Source organism: Electrona antarctica (genome assembly GCF_951216825.1).
Source record: "Electrona antarctica genome assembly, chromosome: 17".
NCBI classification, from domain to species: Eukaryota; Metazoa; Chordata; class Actinopteri; order Myctophiformes; family Myctophidae; genus Electrona; species Electrona antarctica.
In genome coordinates this window covers 17,765,139-17,785,027 of record NC_136798.1, presented here as the reverse complement: position 1 = coordinate 17,785,027, position 19,889 = coordinate 17,765,139, and the positions used below count along the sequence as shown (strand labels likewise).

The 19,889-nt window shown below is 41.0% G+C and overlaps 1 protein-coding gene across 1 annotated transcript; it reads left to right on the top strand.

Annotated features, from left to right (window-relative positions):
* The first annotated feature begins 3,423 nt into the window (after nucleotides 1-3,423).
* Nucleotides 3,424-19,593, top strand: fermt1 (FERM domain containing kindlin 1). Its single transcript, XM_079526786.1, has 16 exons — nucleotides 3,424-3,457; nucleotides 5,476-5,630; nucleotides 6,695-6,792; nucleotides 7,449-7,584; nucleotides 8,168-8,302; nucleotides 9,539-9,725; nucleotides 10,166-10,268; nucleotides 10,479-10,586; nucleotides 12,581-12,712; nucleotides 12,925-12,974; nucleotides 13,825-13,949; nucleotides 14,794-14,900; nucleotides 15,537-15,761; nucleotides 15,916-16,040; nucleotides 16,426-16,567; nucleotides 18,412-19,593. The coding sequence occupies exons 2-16, from the start codon at nucleotides 5,480-5,482 to the stop codon at nucleotides 18,583-18,585; spliced, it is 1,998 nt and encodes a 665-aa protein (XP_079382912.1). The 5' UTR covers nucleotides 3,424-3,457; nucleotides 5,476-5,479; the 3' UTR covers nucleotides 18,586-19,593.
* The last annotated feature ends 296 nt before the right edge of the window (nucleotides 19,594-19,889 follow it).

Genomic DNA, 19,889 nt, shown 5'->3' with positions numbered 1-19,889 from the left:
GGTGGGGCAAAGGTGAGAAATAACAAGAATGTACCCATTTTCGACCTATCTGTGTACTATTGGTCCTTACAAATGCTCATAAGTTGGCACCATTTCTGACTACTCTGTCTCAGAGGAGGCCTGTCGAGTTCATAAACCTGCCTACAAAATGGCATCATTGCAGAGGCGTAATTTCTGAAAGAATAGGGGGTGGCAAAAATAAGTTACTAACTATAATAGCCCCATTTCTAAAATAGCAATAATAATAGATCTACAAGCTCTAATCTAAATGCTTCGCCAATCGCCATGTGATGCATTGAGAGCTTGTAGATCAACATTTTTTACTATTTATTCGGGGGCGAAAAGAGAAAATGTTTGAATATGTTTGCCTATAATGGCATTCCCAAAATAATTGAATAAATGAATGGCATACAATAAAACACTTATCTAAACTACATGTGTCACATGTAGATGGACAGGCATCGATTGCGATGAAATCAGATGAATCTGCAAAAACAATATTCAGAGTTGGGGGACAATATGCATATAATATAACTGAATTGAATATTAAATGTGAACACTAGAGTGCCCCAAATGACGCCCCTGCATCATTGGTAGACAGTGGCACTAGGCAGGTTTCAGATTTCAATCTTCAGAAAAAAATCCCACCCGTGTGAACTGAGTGGTGCAACTCCCCTCTCCCCTACCCCCCTCTCTCTCTCCCTCTCTCTCATTAGCAGGCAACAGTGCGGCACTATCTCTCTCTCTCTCAGCGCCCCTACTAGTACTCATTGGTACTCGTGCTCATAGTCACATAGGTGAACGTCAAATAGTTAGGTGAACGTCACATAGTTAGGTGAACGTCACATAGTTAGGTGAACACGGACATTGCTGTTCCTTGGAGTGGTTGCACCACTCAAAAACAGAGAAACCAGGTGTTCACAGGAGATATAGAAAAAGGTGACAATAGCTAAAAGTGTCAATGGTGCTCACGGATCAAAGCTGTAAAAATACAACAGACGATCTGGGCACTCAGGAGTAAAAAGTAAGAACAGCCTTTATTTATTAAAAGGCAACTGCCAACATGTTTCGACCTCGGAAGGTCTTCATCATGGCCAACATCTTTTTGTATTTAACTGCAGAAAGCATGCCTGTCTGTGGGTGTGTGTATGTCGTGTGACTGTCCCGGGCATAACTCTGACACGTCTGACCAATTGACCTCAAACGGACGGTCGGACCAATGGTTTCGGAGAAGCTAGAATACACAAATAAATGTATCCACTGTCCAGGGTTCTGTGGAGGATGGACTTAGCCTAGGACGCATACCATTTCCGCGTTTGGTATGCGTCTGATCCGGTCGGGAGCGGATGGTAACTTGCGTCATGTTGTAGCCACTGGTTTGTATAGTCATCAGGCAAAAAAACACAAACCGGAATCAGAAGAACCCCAAATTCCCCATGATCAAGGGCATCATCATTTTAGGGCCTACCCAATAAAACCCTTGATGCAGCGTATGAATCCGACACATTTCTTCGAGTACTTCTTGGTATAGTTTGTTTATGTATCCATCATTTATTCCAACTGGCGAGACTAAAGACAAACAGGGGGGGCCAAAACAAAGCGACGCCAAAAAGCCGGAAACCACAAACCGGGCGATTTAGAAACACAGACCAGGCATTCCTCTGAGGTGGCAAGTCTGGTGATGCAAGGTTAGGATGGACTGAATCTCTGATCCGGACAGGGTTATATAAGGGTGGGGCATGCATTCCCAACTTGCATCGTTTCTGAGTAGGGAGGTGCCCGAGGTGGGGGTGACCGTGACAGGGCAGTATATATAGAGATTGGGTAGACAGACCAGGGCCTTATATACACATATGACTCTGATATTAACATTATTCTGGCATCCTATATTATCAACAGCACGAGTGCAGACAAATATATACTTGGCTCGCTGTTCATCATCTCTAAATCTGTGTGAGGAAAACGATATTACAGTAGTACCCAGAGAGTACTTCAGTAACAGCTCAGATTCTTCCTCACCTGAAATCACATGCTCATCCAGGGCAGTGGCAGAAGCTGCATTCATCTCCAGAGTTTTTCTGGGCAACACTATTAAACCACCATAATACAATGGTGGAACCGGGAAGAAGGTCTGGTTCCTGCAACAGAACACAAAAGACAGACAAGCTGGTGACTTTGTATGCACTTCATTCAATAAATACACACAGACATGGTTGAAAAGTTTTGCTTTAATCCTCACTTAATAACAGTCAGTGAGTGGATACATAAGAGTTTCCATCAACACAAACTTGTTTTTACCATTAGCAACCACAGGGTGGCAGGCTGGGCATACAGTACACAAACAGTGACATTTTATGAATAATGGAATGGCTGTGCATTCCATCACACACGTACGCACGCGCACACACACACACACACACACACACACACACACACGTTCAAAAAATATTATATTTTTTCACAATCAGGGTTCCTCAGCTGTAGAGTTTCTGGCCTGAGTTGTTTGAAGATTAAGAATGACATACATAATTAGAATTATTAAGTTTAGGCTATTTATTTGCTCTTGCATGAATGTCTCAGGGCTGTCCCGCGTTATTTTGTTGCAAACTAAGCCCTGGGTCAAGTGTTTTCAGTCTATATGGAGCTGCGTTTCGTTTCATGTTTTGGGAAGTTCATTCAAGGAAATGTTGATGACCCAGTACGATACCGCGTACCAACGCAGCTCCTCCAAGGAAAACAAACAAATTAACGGAGCTGAACGTGAATCCCCCCCACCGCCCACCCCTTTTTTACCCCCTCACTGTATATGTTTCTTTTCCCTTTTTACCTCCTTTATGATGAATTCCTGTTCTGTCTATAGAAGTGTCTATTTGTCTCTAAATGTTTTGATGATTTGAACATGGCTTAATTGGGTCGTCCACTCACAGTTAACAGCCTTTGTATTGAGTTTGTGCTTGAAATGTACTGTAATTCTGCAAACTGTTATGTTAATAAATTCTTCAATCAATCAATCAATCAATCAATCAATCAATCAATCAATACATTCTGTCTACCCAAAGTCAAAAAAGTGGGCCTATTATCGCCTACCGGTATATTAACATTAAAAAAGACGATATTTCCCAAACAAACCTTAAGTTCCTGACTTACTTTGGTGACCAGAAGTGACTGGCAACATAAACGTAGACGGTAGACCGTTCGTAGACCACCGTAGACAATTTCTTTGAATTCTTTCTCTTCCTGACTTCCTCGCGCGCGAAGTATCGAAGACGTTCTCCCGGGCCATGGGATTAAAACAACGAGACGTCGTCGTAACCATGGGGATGGATGTAACCAAGGTGAGCCCACTTCCTTTACCTATTTGAACGGGGCGGGGCCTATTATTACCCAGGAGACTTTCATTATTCTAGCTTCATTCCGCTGGAAGAGAAATCTTAAAACGGGAAAACTTTTAATCAAGGTAAGACGAGTTCAAAATACTTTAATACCTTTCAGTGATCAGTATGAATCGTTGTCTTTTTCTTTTTCCAGGTAGCCTAATAATTGCAATGTGTTGTTTAGGCTACCACTACCCCATCGAATGGTTACTTTACTTTCTAGTAAATCTGTGTTGTTAAGATTAAGAATAATAGGCCTATATAGCCTTATTATTACAATGTTGAGTACAAAATACGTTGAATATAACCAGTTCCAGTCCATATGGGCCTATTTTATACAAACATTACCATTATTAGGCTACTACTCAATTGAGGACCATAAAACAGTTAGATGAAGCATTTTCTCCTGCTTTATGTTTTCATGGAGCTATGGAAATCTAGTACAGTAGTTTTCTTGCGAGGCCTACTTCATCTTCATTTGAAGGGGATTGCCTTCCTTCAGATGTCTTAATAGAATGTTATACCCTTTTACCATATGATACACTCCCATCCCTTCTACATACATTTTATGCATATATCTGCTATTTGATGTATTTTATTTGCACAAGAGACTGGGGAACTCTGTCTTATGTTACACAATGTATGTATGTACTCCTACTGTTGATCTTATTCAAAATGTAACCGCAATTCACGGTTACTGTTACTACTGTAGCTTGCACTGAAGAATTTCACCCACTCTTTTAAGCTGAAGTTCCACTTTACCAATGCAAACAGCATTATCAGCATATTGGGTTCTTTTGTGTTGTGTTATGATGATCTGATGCCAGTATAGTGTACTCGGGCGAGGGAATTGTCAACATAATCACTTATGCATGATATTACTTTTTGAAAAATATAGGCTACCTTGCAGCTGCATATGGAAGGTACAGCAGACATTGGATAATTTGTTCATAAGCCTAGCCTGTAGCCTACCCAATCCATACCCCAACCTGTGCAGCCCTGGAAAGTGGAAATATTAAACAGATACTTTGTACTTAGCCTTAGGCCACGGAATACCAAGTGTAACTGTGTACCACGTGTAACTGTGTGTGTGTGTGTGTGTGTGTGTGTGTGTGTGTTCTGCGAGAGAACTTGTCACTGTAATATTGCATGTATGCATGTGCCTGTGCATGCATGTTTTGTTTTTGCATTGCATAGTGCATAGTTGCATACCTGCATGTTTGCGCGCGTGCGTGTGTGTGCGTGCGTGCGCGTGTGTGTGCGTGCGTGTGTGTGTCATCATTGTTCAGCAGATATTTTTTGCAGGGGGTTCCCAGATCTGAGGTGAATGGTGATGAGGACGTTGTGATGGCTGTTGTTGTGCTTGGTCTCTTCAGCTCCAAGTCATGTCCCTGCTCGTTACACATTCCACTACTCAACCCTAGCATTCCATCCTACCCTCTTCTCTTCTCTTCTCTTCTCTTCTCTTCTCTTCTCTTCTCTTCTCTTCTCTTCTCTTCTCTTCTCTTCTCTTCTCTTCTCTTTATCTATCTATCTTATAGCCTTTACACAAGCCTTGTTCACAGGAAAAACAAAGACAAAGTATGAAGTGTGGATAACTCTGGATAAGAGCTGCTCCATTGGTGGTGTATTATGCTGGCTCGTCACTTTTTCTCCTGCTGCCACTAGTCAGTGCACTTGACAGGTTCTTTGTGCTGTTCACTGCTATTTTATTTAACAGTCTATTGATTGTTGATGACTTAGGGCTACTGCATCAGTTCAACGAGAGTACAGTATAGAAGCAGTGAGTGACGTTTTGCCTTCTACTGTGGGGATATGCAGTTAGTTCACTTCATGAAGAAGCACTGCTTTAGTGCGTATTACTGGCCTGGTTCACTGTGAGAATCTCTTTGCGCTGACTAAGATGTGCTGTTTTCATTCTGGTTGTTTCCAAACAAAAGAAAGCAATGGATTGAACCCACGATTCGTGTTATCAGTCCTGCTATGGAACTGAAAGGGATTGTGACATAAAAAAGTAATTTTGTAATTCTTTATAATATAATGATATTGAATACGTAGGAGCATCTATTCTAACCCGTCCATTCCCCTCCTATGTGACCAGGGTCATGATCACACCGGCAGAATATGGCAACACATCATGGGAGCTGGCTGTGCAGGTGGACCAGAGGGAAGGAGACGAGTCCATGAGATTTAAAATGAGGGTGAAGGGTGACTTGCACATTGGAGGTCTCATGCTCAAGCTGGTGGAGAAAATCAGTAAGTGGCCGTGCATGCAAGCGTGCATCTGTCTGTCTGTGTAGTAGCCTCCCCGACAGTTGCTCATAACTGCCCCATTGCTTACCTGGAAAGATATCACCCATATCGTGTGGTTGATGTACGCACAGTGCCTCAACCTCTTCCTGCTGTATCAAGGAGAGTTGGCGGGTGTGATAGGTATAGGTGTACCACACCCTTGTTTGCCCTACATTCCTCTGTACTGCAGCACCGTTGTTCTATAACAATACTCTGGCAGCATAGCCCCAGGGGCCAAAGTGCAGCCCTGATATTCTCTAATAAAGCCATTTACCCATTCAGATCTCTGGATGGGTCTCTCCGCTGGAACTGAGGGACGAGTTAACATGAAATTGGCCACCACACCACTGTTGCTGACCAGATACTGTATGTTAGGGTGCTGTCGTGGTGGAGCTTGCAACAGGATAAATTATGACTAATCAGCCTGTCATCAAAATACAGGATTTGTCTTTGTCTGATATCAGCCCAGCCCCAGCGTCATAATATGATGTCACACAGACAGACTCATAAAACCACACCTTTTAATGATCTTGTTTATGGTCCACTCTTGTCCGCATCCATTTGTTAACGGTAGTAATAGTACGAGAGTAAGATTACAAATATGAAGGTGAGTCATTGTCATTGTCATCTGATATGCAGACATGTCATCACAGGAGTGGCTGCAGGAATTGTGAATATATTAATATTGGGGCAATAGTAGTACTACGCCTAGTAGTATTGGTAATAATAATGATAATAATAGTAAAAGTAATAGTAGTAATACTGATACTGCAGCAATAATAGAAAATTACGAGGAACATACATTCTTTCCAGAAAGAAATATAATATTCATATATTATAAAAAATAAACTGTCCAAAAGATATAATTGATTGTTGTCATAATATAGGAAACAAATATAGCGACCAAAATGTCAAAAATAAAGTTTGTGAAAGTCAATTTACAGGGTCCAAAATATATATTTTGTACACTCTCAGAGTTAAACAACACCAGTATTAATAATAGCGTTGTGGTCATCTCCATCTATCAGAGGCTCCTCAGGACTGGTCGGACCACGCCTTGTGGTGGGAGCAGAGGAAATGCTGGCTGCTGAAAACTCACTGGACCCTGGACAAGTATGGGATTCAGGTACAACACTCGGTGTCATTTTCCTGGTACTGTAAACACTCCCCCAGTGCAGGTGTTTCCTGTCTCGAGTTGTTTATTCTGTCCAATAACATCCTAGTGTAGGAGCTGATGATTTCGCAACCACTGCTATATAACTGCTAGTGTCATGATGATTTTAAAAAAAACAGGAGAGGGAAAAAAAAGTAAACAAATTTCCCCATGGGCATACATGAAGTATGAATTGACATAAGAAGCTTAAGGACAACTTAAACGAAACAAAAAATCACAAAAATATGAGAATAAGGAAGAGAAGTGAGATGAATATTGCATAATTATGTAATTTACACAACGTTTAAGCTAATTTAACAACATATGGACATGCTATTCACATGGTTACCTATGGCTCAAGAGGTAGAGTGGTCACTTTGGAATAGGTAGTTTACCCTTTCCATCCCTGGCTCCTCCTTGGATTTAATGTCAAAAGTGTACTTGAGCAGGACACACTACCCAATGATCATGTCGCTCATGGTGCCTTACTCCCCGCCCATGAGTGTGTGAATGTGTATGTGAATGGGTGAATGTAATGCACACTTTGAAGCGCTTTGGGAGAAAGGCGCTATATGAATGCACCATTCTCAGCATTTACATGCACTAACTAAACTAATTGTGTTTCCCAGGCTGATGCTGACCTGCATTACACCCCCCAGCACAAACCCCTGTTACTGCAGCTTCCCAACATGAAGACCATCAAACTGACTGTCTGCTACTCCAGCGTGGTCTTCAAGACTGTGTCCGAGATCTGCAGAACGCTCAGTAAGTGACGAGGATGGGCAGCTCTCGTGCTTCATACAAGAATCCATGAGATATTGTTTTCCGGATTTACTGTTTGAGGATTTCCTGTTGTTGTTTGACGATTCCTGCATTTCAGGAGACAGTTGTACTTGTGGTGAAGCTCATAAGTGCGTTGCCCCCTAAATGGAAACAAGACCGCAAGGACTTTTTTGGTGCTATCCCAGTTTTGGTTGTATTTTTTACAGTCTGTCTAATAAACTATTCAATCAATCAAACCCTTGGTCACAACAGACCACGCCACAGATCAAAAGTCATGGGATCAAATCGTGACTTACAGAGGGTATGCGGGCGACATCATACCCGGAAGTTATGCGGGAACACCTACTGAGTCAGAGTGGCAAAAACTACTTTCTGGCCTTGACAGCCCATACCTGTACATCCAAACAGAAAAGTCCTATCGATTTGCCACTCACTTCATGCATGCGCATACCCTCTGTTGTTGCAGGTCAACGCCGCTCTAAAAGGCCTTAAAGCATCAACGCATGAAATTGTATGAGATTCTTGTTTGTCCCTCATATTTTACGTCCTTCTCGCACCACGTCAGACATCAGGAGACCAGAGGAACTGTCCTTGCTGAAGCCTCCAGACGATGGGTCCAAGAAAAAGAAGAAGAAAAAGGACTCCTCCCTGGATGAGGTCTTGGACATGGAAGAACTCAGTGGAAGGTCAGGAGTACCAGGTACTGTAAAGCATACCATTGTTTCATAACTACACGGTAAAATCCTGAGCATTAATTTAAGTCTGAGAGTGGTAAAAATACACCCATATGGGTCCATTTTTACACCCTCAGAGTATAACACAAAATACAGACTGGAAAAAAACAGACTGGAAGCTCCTTGCGAGCTCAAAGTAAAACTTTCATACTAGAAAAGTGCATTAAGCACATAAAGACGACAAACAGAATCCTACTAATAACATGCAGGTGCGCAATGTGGTTTAAGCTACTCTTCCTCAAGGAAGTACAGCTGATTAAGAGCGTTGAGTTTAACCCATGTTGCGGTGTATGTTATGAATATAGAAGCCTGATCTGAGCCATTGTCATTATACATTTAAATATTTCAACAACTATACGGTTTTACAGTGTGTTTTTCTTTGGCCTATTGGTAGTGTGCACAATAAACTTGGCGGTGATTGGTCCAGCGATTTGCGATATTAGCTCCGGGCTCAGAGACACTGACTGACACACCAACCTTCTTATACAATAGATGGATAGATCTGCAGAGCCACGCTGTAAAAACCTACTTACTGTCCAGTGTTTACATGCAGAGCCTGCTACTCATTTCTTGCCTTGTAGAGTGCGAGAGTGCCAATCCGTAACATAATCCTTGACGTAATGACTCCAAATTTGGGCAAGGTTTCAGGCCAATCTGGGCCCAATTGACTTCCATTATGAAATTAAAGCTAAATCTTAGCCTATGTGGAAAAAAAGGTTGGTGCTAATCAGTCCAGTGGTTTGTGAGACTAGCTCTGGACACATAGAACCTAATGCGGAGCCAAAATGTAATTGTGAGGGCATGCTGCCACTTCAGGTATAGATTTGGCAATCAAACGATGAACAGGATGAAGGCAACTGCAAGTGATGGAAAAAGTTATATTAATAATGGAAAGGTTTGTTTGAAACTAGGTGGTGTGGTTAAGGTCGTTACATCCCACTGTTATCTATTATTCATGTACAGTACTTTTATTGTTTGTTGCACTTTGTTATTGTCCTGGACAACCTTGTAGTTTTTGTCCATGGTGTTTTCTACTGACTCTGTGAAAACAAGGTTCTTCAGCAAAGTTTTTTCCCTTTTTAATACAGACCAAGTCAATGAGCCTTTCTGTTTCCCCCTGAATTTACTGAAATGTCTAAACCAAAACTGACAGTGACAATTCCCTTATTAACAATCATCCTCATACCCTTGTCTTCTTCCAGGAAGCCCCATGTACAGCAAGACAATGACGGCGACCTATGACCCAGACAATGGGATGCCAGTGTCCGCCACAAGCATGTGGTTTGGAGATAACCCTCTTACTGCCACCCAACCCAACGTACCCCCTGCTGAGCTGGCCAAGATGTACCAGCCACTTTCAATGGTGGACAAATCTGTAATCAACGCAGGGTGAATTAAATGACATAACCTAAACAAAAATAATCAAAAAATGCATAATGCACAAAGAGATCCAGGGCTTAAAACCACAGGGGTCAGTTATTCATGCGTTTCAGTTGGGTTTTGACAGTGTAGAGATGCAAATCATGTACGCAGAAATGTAACTTTGTGCAATTAGATGAGAGTGGAGCCTGAAAATGAATAAATATGAATAAAGGAATGTAAAAATGAACATTTTATATCCTAGAGGGGACATTTGGTCAGTGCCAGTACCACAGCAAGAAAACAAAATGCTAATACTGAATGAAATATTTATTTATATCATACTGGATATATGTGATGGGGGGGGGGGGGGGGCACAGACTGTAGGTACAGTTTAGACTAGAGGATATTTGCCCACTGGCCATAGCTGAAATGGCTTTGGTTTGTTTTTTTGTTGCTGTGACTGACAGGTGGTTGGACTCATCAAGTTCTCTAATGGAGCAGGACATTCAGGATGATGACAGATTACTGCTGCGCTTCAAGTATCACTTCTTCTTTGACCTCAATCCCAAGGTAAGAAGTCTGAGATTGAACTTTTCCTTGTCGCCATGCCTGAATTTACAACAAATAGAAATCATATCTGAGCCAAGACACTAAAGTAAATGTGTGTGTGTGTGTATGTGTGTGTGTGTGTGTGTGTGTGTGACTGTGTGACTGTGTGCGTGCGTGCGTGCGTGCGTGCGTGTGCGTGCGTGCGTGCGTGTGTGCGTGTGTGTGTTGCAGTATGATTCCGTCAGGATAAATCAGCTGTATGAGCAGGCTCGCTGGTCCATCCTGCTGGAGGAAATAGATTGCACCGATGAAGAGATGCTCATGTTTGCTTCACTACAGGTAAAAAGAAAACAAACAAAACAACAAACTTTTAATCAATTGTTTCAACATGACAGTCCAGAGTCGGTTAAAAAAAATAGGTGAATGCATTTATTTAATAAAATAAGAGCATATATGAGCCCATTGATTTGACCTTGCCCTCATCTTATCTACAGTAGTCGCAAGTGTGGTGATTTAACTGAATCTGTACCAGAACGAGATAATCTCGTGAATAGCTATTGTAACCCACTGTGCCATCCACGAGATTGCGAGATTTGATTAAAAAACTGCTTTCGGCGCCTTGTCGAGTCCGTTCCCTATGCATACACAATATAAACAGGACTAATCAATTCTGGGGCGGGCGGAAGTGACCTGTCTTCTATGCTTAATATTTCGCGGCCTGGAGGCCTGAGAGTGTTGGTGTTGCTGGTAATATTGGCCCATCATATCTTCATGGCGAGCAAATTCATCCAGATGTTGGTGACATCTGCGGAAAAACATTTCATCTGCATTGAATTAGGTTTTCCTTTTATTGCACAATGTTCATGATCTGAGAACAGTAGAAATATCAGTGTGACTGTCAACCGCAATCCTTTAACAGTTATGTCAAATTGTCAATTATGTATAATTGACTTTCAAGCCATACTGTGTAACCTTTTTAATTAAAGTTATTATTTATATCATCTTTGGTATATATCTTACAATGATCAAACCACATGTCCCACAGAAGTGTTTTACTTCTGTTTTAGTTCTCTAAACACTATTAAACATTGTTTTTATTCACGTGTGTCAGTGTCAGTCCCACCCCAGAATGTACTGGAAATGTATTTATTTTGGTTTATTACAGTTAATAAATAGGTTTTCTGGCGACGTGTGACTACTAAAATGTATGTTAAATGTATCCATGGTAATTGGTATGAAAAGTAGCTTTAAAAGTAGCTTTCATCCAGCGCCATTACACATTTCTCCATGAGTACTGGTGATGTACTGTAATAAATATGATGTAGCACAGTATGCGTATCCTGGGGTCCTTGGTTAGTCTTAATCCATGGGGAGACATGACACAACATGAGGAGAACCCCATAGGGGGAAGGGAGAGAGTTATAAAGAGAGGGGGGAGACAGAGTAGAGAATAGCGTACTGTTAAAGGTGATCAAAAGACAAATTTTTCTGCGAGGAACAAATTATTCTAATATATAATGAAATGTAACAAATTATTAGAGAATAATCATAATGATGATGATGACATTGCATCCGTGGGATTCTGGCTGTCTGGCTTTTGATCCCACTTCAAATTCACCATGCTGACATGTAGCAACGGTTAGTTCACAGCCATTTAGAAATGGCTGTGATTATGGTTGTGTTCACCTACATGCACGTCTGTGCCATGACTTGTACAGAGAGGTAGGCTAAAGCCTCTCTCTGACTCATCCCGGGTCTTGCATCACCTTTCGTTAGAGTCTGTTTTATGACTTGTAACCGAAGCTCAGCCTTAGCCTTTCTACCAAAGTAAGTTCCTCTGATGCTTCCAAATGTGGATTAAAGACAATGGGTGATGTTATGTTTTTTTCCTCAGGGCCCCAAAGATCCTACCCAAAGATATTTCAGAGCCTTGTTTAAAAAAACCTGATGGAAAACAACTTTCATGAGTTCTATTCTTCCCAGTCGGCTTTAACCACTTAAGCCTTATAGCCCTCTCCTTTTTTCCTTCTATACCAAGGGCTCAATTTTCGTCCATGCTAACTAAATCCCTTATCCCTCACAACGTGTCGATGTAGATTGGCTATTTTAACTATTCAAAAATGTTTTTCAAAATAGTAAAAAAAAAGATGTAGTCTAGTAGTCTAGGCATAAGGGGTTTAGCATGGACGAAAATAGAGCCCCTCTCTGTGCCGAAACTTATAATGACTTGCTCAAATTAGGGATGCCAGTTTGGTGTTTTCGTCATTTGTGAATCTTATTTAGTTTGTAGGTACTCCACTGCACTCTGACCGGCTGGTGTCATGTCATTTCAGTATCACATTTGCAAACTGACCATGTCAACCGAGAAAATAGACTACTCCGACGAACCAGAGATAGATGAAGTAGAGGCAGCTCTATCCAACCTGGAGGTCACACTTCAAGGAGGAAATACAGACAGAATTCTGGTAAATATAGTTATTTTTATATACCGATAATGACTGCACAGCGCAGGATACAAACAAATAATTTTGAGGGTTTTGGTGTTACAGTGGCATGGTGATAACAGCTGTTTTGAAGCAGTGGGTTGATGTGTAGGCCTCTGCTGATTGCATGTCTCAACATGATGATGTCATAGGAAGACACAGGATAATTGACAGTTGTTTGTCCCCGCCCCTAGGAAGACATTACAGACATTCCAGAACTGGCGGACTCCCTAAAGTTGTTTAGGTAAACACAACACACGCATTACATTCCACCGACCCGGTTTGTTTTTGTCTGTGCCCGAAATATTGAAGGCAGGCAAGGGTAAGACAGGCCAAGGTTATTTGTGTAGCACATTCAAAGTACTTCACATACATGAAAAGCAAAGAGTACAGAAAAAGGCATTAAGAAAGAACATATTCCAAATGATTAGTAGCAATTAAAGGCATGAGGTGAACAATGAAAGTCTTTAGCCTGTTTTTGGAATGTTTATGTTCTGGAAGTTTATTCCAGTTACATATGTGTGTAGCATAGGAACGGAATGCAGCTGTTTTCTTTGTTTTAATCCTGTTAGCGCACCGGTCCCTGGTGACCTAAGATGTCTAGAAGGTTCATAGTGTTGGAGCAAGTCAGAGATCTAATTATGAACACATCCTGCATCCTCTCTGCATGTGAATGTATACTATATACTCTATACAGGTATTCTCCCCTGTCTAGTAGTTCCATATCTATGGAGTCAGATCAGTCTGTGTATATCGGGTGGATCTTAAATCAGACATATCAGACAAATCTACATAAAACTATTATAATAGATATAGGCATTGGCACCCCATCTTTATACTTTCATCTTCCTCAAAGATAAGCTTGTAGACCGCTGTTTGAAAACAGTCTTTACATTCTTTTAAGTTCGTTTTTCCAGTATTTTTATTCTGTATTTCTTAGAGAGGAGAGTGTTGAGAGGCAGGAAACCAAAAGCAGAGAGAGGAGTGACATTAGACAGATTAGACAGGAGCACATCTTTTTTCTATTTTGACTTTACAAATACTTTATGCTTACTTTCTTTGTCTGTTTTGTCAAATTTCATCTCACATCTCAGGCCCAAAAGATTGACACTGCGTCCGTACAAAGAGTACTGGTTTGTGTTCAAGGACACTACCATCTCTTACTACAAGAACAAAGAGGTCGCCAGCGGAGAACCGATAGAGCAGCTTCACCTCCGAGGTCTGTTGTCTGCAGAAGGCCTTATTGTTGTGTAATAGCACTCCATTTTTATAATTAGTTCCTCTGCCCTATAGAACTGCTTTGAGCATGAGAGTATGAAACTGTACATCGATGTGACATTATATATTGAGGAGTGGGATTTATTACTGGGTTTGTGGAAACAGCAAAAGTCTTTCTTTACCGCAGCCTTTAATACAAATTCATACAAATCTAAAATAATATGAATACATTTAAATTGTGCATCATAAAGAATAGCTGTACATAACTCATAAACCAACTAAGTGGAAAAAGCGGCACTCCAAAATAAAAGATGCAAGACTGGCTCAGATGCAATTTCTCATTCCTCATTTCTCATCACGCGTTTCGGCTGCGTTCTCAAATAAACATGAATTCATCCGAGCCAGTCTTGCATCTATTATTTTGGAGTGCCGCTTTTTCCACTTAGTTGGTTTATGAGTTAAGTTATTTTCAAAGCTGAGCACCCACTGCCTTTAACCAAGGGCAGTTTCCAGAGGAAGCGCACCTGTTTTTCTTTCTTTACCCGAATAGCTGTACAAAGGAATGATAATAATAAATGTTAAGGTTTGTTTTTTAAAGTAAATTAAGTAAAAACATTATTAAATGGACGATTAGGACTATTGATCTAATACGAGCTCTAGTCTGATCCAGACATTGTTAGATTGAATTTGAAGTGAAAGTATCTGTATTATATTGCAGTGTTTTAATGTTGCTACCAGGGCACTTCTCTAACTGATGGCCTTCTACAACGTCAACACCAGTAGCCTCAACTTTCTCTAGCGCGTCTGCGCCCTAAATTCACTGTCTCTCCCTGTCACTGTTCCAGGCTGTGAAGTTGTCCCTGATGTCAATGTGACCGACAAGAAGTTTGGCATCAAGCTCCTGCTTCCAGTCGCTGACGGGATGAATGAGGTTTACATCCGATGTGACAACGTAAGGCCCCAAATAATGTCACACATACAGATTAAAGACAAGAGAGGGCTATAGGGGACCCTGTTGGCTTAATGTGTCCCAGCTCAGGATCGATCTTGGTTGCATGTCTGCCCTCATCCATATCATCACAGTTCTGTCATTCTTCAAATCCCAATGAAAGCAGACATGCCAGAATGAAATGTAAAAAAACAATATTGAAGATAGATTTAGATAGGTAGTTGTGTCTATGTCTAACGTTTCATAATAATCATAGTTGAAGTGGCAACCCTGACAAGCACTTGGCATTACATTTAGTTTGACTCGGTTCCACAGATAAATATTGTGAAAATAGCCGATCTACAAGCTCACAACGCCTCACAATGTTTGCCTCTTCAATTTGGCCAATTTGGTATTAAAAAGGTCTTAAAAAGTTAAAAGTCACTAAATTGACACTTAAGAAATGTGCAGCTACCCTGTATTCACTTACACTGTATGACGGTTTGTTTACTGTTTAGTGAGAAAACAACGTTGTGCACATTAAGCTAATCATCTGGGGACCCCCCAAAAGAAAGACGGCCCAGTTTGGGAACTGCTATAGTAGCTGACAATTTTATAAATGTATAGCTGCTAATGTGTGGTTTTATGTTTCGGCCTTAGGAGACGCAGTATGCTAAATGGAAGGCAGCATGCATCCTGGCCTCCAAGGGCAAGACCATGGCTTACAGCTCCTACAGGTCAGAGGTGAAGAACATCCAGTCCTTCCTACAGATGAAGAGTCTGGCGCCACCTCCTGGCCAGGCAGCGCCCAACCTGGAAGCCATGGAGATGAACGCAGAATGTTTTGTCTCCCCGCGCTATGCCAAGAAGCACAAAGCCAAACAGGTATATGTTTAGTGTGTAACAAGCATTATTTCCCCTATTATTATTATACATTTGTATATTTGGGGCGTTTTGAAAGGTATCATTTTATGTCAAGGCTACACTGGTGCATTTTAAAAACAGAACCTGTTCTATTCCTGGTGCCGTTTCTCACCAGCTAACAGCACGCATTCTGGAGGCCCACCAGAACATAGCCCGGCTGTCGCTCATGGAGGCTAAGATGCGTTGTATCCAGGCCTGGCAGTCACTGCCTGAATTTGGCATCAAGTACTACATCGTCAGGTACAAATTGTAATTCCTTGTTACAGTGATATGTGGTGAACAGTTGCTACAAAGTCCAGTTAGATAAATAAATTAAAGTTGTTAAAATGAGTTTGCACTAATTCCTGAGAAAACCATAATCTAGGGGTGTTGGTTGAGAATTTCCAGACTGTTGCAAGAAATGTATGTAATCTATTTACAAGTTAACTGCATGTTGATATATTTTACAATCATCAGTTCTGATTCAGTTTATCAGAACTGATGATGACGCAGGTTAAAATGTTACATTTATTCTGAAATGCATCCATTTTATTCAGCGTTTCAGACCTGAATTCATATAATAAATAATGAATTGATGAACAACGCATTCAGACTTCATCTTTAGTTTTTACCTTCTATGCTGCAGATTCCGAGGCAGTAAGAAGGATGAACTTTTAGGAATCTCCTACAACCGTCTGATCCGTATCGACATATCCACTGGCTTGCCGGTCACCACATGGAGGTTTGCCAACATGAAGCAGTGGAACGTCAACTGGGAGATCAGACAGGTAAGGGCTGGTACCTTGTGCTAATGTGCTATAGTCTGCGTATGCAGCCAGTGTATCTTTTCATGGCGATAGAAAGCAGTTATGAAACAGTACAAACATGAGAAAGGAGAGGAAGAAATTACATCACAATGAGGACTATTTTCATCAGCTGTAAGAAATGATCATAGAAATATTGTACTCGTCATTTCAGGTTACAAGTAATGTACAAGACAAAAAACACTTCTGGTGGGCCCTGCGTCACACTCTTCACACAGTTACTCCCATTCACCCCTGTGAGCCACCCAGTACAACCACAGTCATGCTATGTTCACACTAGCGACAACAAAGCAACAGCCTATAAGTCATTTTCAATGAAAGCCAGCTCTCTGAAGCTACTGTATAATGCAAGGCCTAGCGCACTGCATGACGCACTAAAAATAATAGTTGATCTGGACTTCTGTGCTCACATGACACGGTGAAACATCAAACAATCATATGTATTTGTTTCACCATTTCCACTGCCCGTCTACATCCCCACAATTCCTTCTCTGTTCCATAAATGGAAGAACAAATGTTTTCTTGTTAACCAGTTCCCTGTGCTATTTAAACAGAACCGAACCTTTTTGCGCAGTGTGGCTTGAGCAACACTTCCACAGTGACTCTGTACTGTAGCAACTTAGCTGACCACACTTGGCCACTTTTTGTAGCTTTGTCGCCACTAGCATGAACGCAGCATTATACTGTTGGCCACTGAGGAGCTCCACGGGAACAGATGGGTTCAGTGCCTTGCCCAAGGGCACTTCACCGGTGGGTGTTGAGGTAGGGGTGAGCATTGGTCATTCACTGCCTCATGCAGATTTGTCCTGCCTGTGGATGGAACCAGGAAGGCACAATTGCACATAATCCACATATACTATACATATTAACACTTCCAGTACTGCCCTCACACCATATAGCCTATTCTTTTTATTTCTATTTTTTGTTTTATACTTGCGTCAACTGCGTCAACTTTCCGTGCACCAAACGGGTCATAGCACTGTGCACCATGAAGGGTTAATCCACCCCTGTATATTTATGTACATAGTGTGTCTGAGAGCAATTCACCTAGTCCAGGGGTTTTCAACAGGTGGTCCGTGGACCACTGGTGGTCCGTGAAGGTATTGCATGTGGAAGTGTGTCAATGTTGTCAGTTATCAGTTCCACACTGCTGCGTTTTTCGCATTTTTAGCTGCGTTTTTTCCGTCGGTTTTCCGAAAAACGCGTCCAGTGTGCAACCACCTTAAGTCTGAGGTTAAGAAATTCCACAGAAAAGGGAGTTAGAATCTCAAGAAGGATAAGTGTACCTACTACCAGCTTGCCTGATTTTATTATTATTATTAGGAAATGTGCCCATATAGTCATGTCATCATGTGTCTGCTCTATCAGTACTATATATCAGTTAACCTGAGTTTAATGGAATGTTGGATAACAGAATGGAATAAGGGTAACCGTGGGATAGGAAAAGATAAGTTGTTCTCAAAAACAATAAAAATATCTTTTGGCTCTGGACCACTCATATATTTCAGTTAAATAATGCCCAGGCTTGATAACATTTGTTGTACATAATATCGTGCAATGAATTAAATCAAGCCCTTAACACTAACAGTCCACTAGTAGTCCGTGGTCCAGAAACAGTGGATAGACATGGGATGCATTGCATAGCAAGTGTTACAAAAGCACTAATCTTAGCCCATATTCCATCTCAACACATCAGTGGTCCCCAGGTTGATTCTTAGTCAGGGTGGTGGTCCCTGGTTCACAATCAGCTGAAAACCCCTGACCTAGTCAATAAAGAGATTGTAAATACATTTTATGTTGTGTTTCAGGTGGCCATAGAGTTTGACCAGAATGTGACAATAGCCTTTTCGTGCATCAGCTGTGACTGCAAGGTGGTCCATGAATACATTGGCGGCTACATATTCCTCTCCACGCGATCCAAAGACCAGAATGAGACGCTAGATGAGGAACTGTTCCACAAACTCACTGGAGGACAAGAATGAAACATTTCATGTTGGATGTTCCAGTGTGAAACTTCAACATTCGCCTACATTCTCTAAACCGTGAAGCACCACCAGTCACCACTGCCGGATAATATGTGATACTAGAAGAACATACAGTACTTTATCCATATTTTCAAACAGGTGCAAACAGGTGCAGGATCAGTGTTTTGAAGTAATGTTTTATCACTGCAATTCTTATTTCTAGCTTTTATTTAACCAGGAGTCAAGATTAAGAATCTCTTTTAACAGCAACATAATTAAAAGCACATTGTTAGACATTGAAAAACATTGTTATGCTGTGGTTAAGAAATCGGCCTCTAATTATTTCATGTTGAATTTAAAATAAAAGCAAAATGGATATTCTGCAACATATTCCATGCCAAGAGTGCAGAATACACAAAAGCCCCTTTTCCAATTTCCACACAGGCATTTGGGACATAAATTAATAAATTATTCTCAGACACTTTTAAAGACACAGATAATAATAAGTGACCAGACCAAGAATTGCCTTATAAGGTTTACAGGACCTGACTGAGCCTAAGTTAATTGTGCACAACTACTGAAAAATACAGTATGCTTAGTGGAGACTGATATTGTTGTAAATAAATTGAGAGAAATGTTAATGTTGACTGATGTTTGACCAACATAGTCAAATGAATGTCCATATCTAAGTTGCTCATAAAGATACTGTAAACAAAGATACAGATAATTTCAATGCCTTTTACATGCTACTGATGTGACACATTTTCTATGTCTTCATTTCAATTACATTTTATGTAAAAAGATTGCTTGCTTTTAACAGTAAAATGACTGTGAGAAGAATTGTATAGGCCTATAGCTATTTTTGTATTTTCACATTGCTGGAAGACAATGGTTTCACTTTTAAACTGATTCTTCTAGTCACTGACCATTGTAGGACAATAGCTCAAACTAATTTTCTGTATGTGAATGTAGTAGCAACTAGCAAGGTAACCAAGTGAATGTTTATGCTTTCATTAAAAACATTCTTCTACAGCCTTTTTAAAAGAGCATTTCTTAGCAGCTGCACTGACTAGCACTCATCAGGGTGTGTGTGTGTGTGTGTGTGTGTGTGTGTGTGTGTGTGTGTGTGTGTGTGTGTGTGTGTGTGTGAGATATACATGTTAGAAATGCTTTCACCTCGCCTTGATTATTTGCCAGATTATCATACAAGTTGGCACCAGCGCCGTTTAGATGAGAGAGTTGTGACAACTCTGTTCACTTCACGGGGCCAGTCCAATGGCGGCTCTTCTACATAGACTTCTATTGGCGAAGAGTGACAAAGT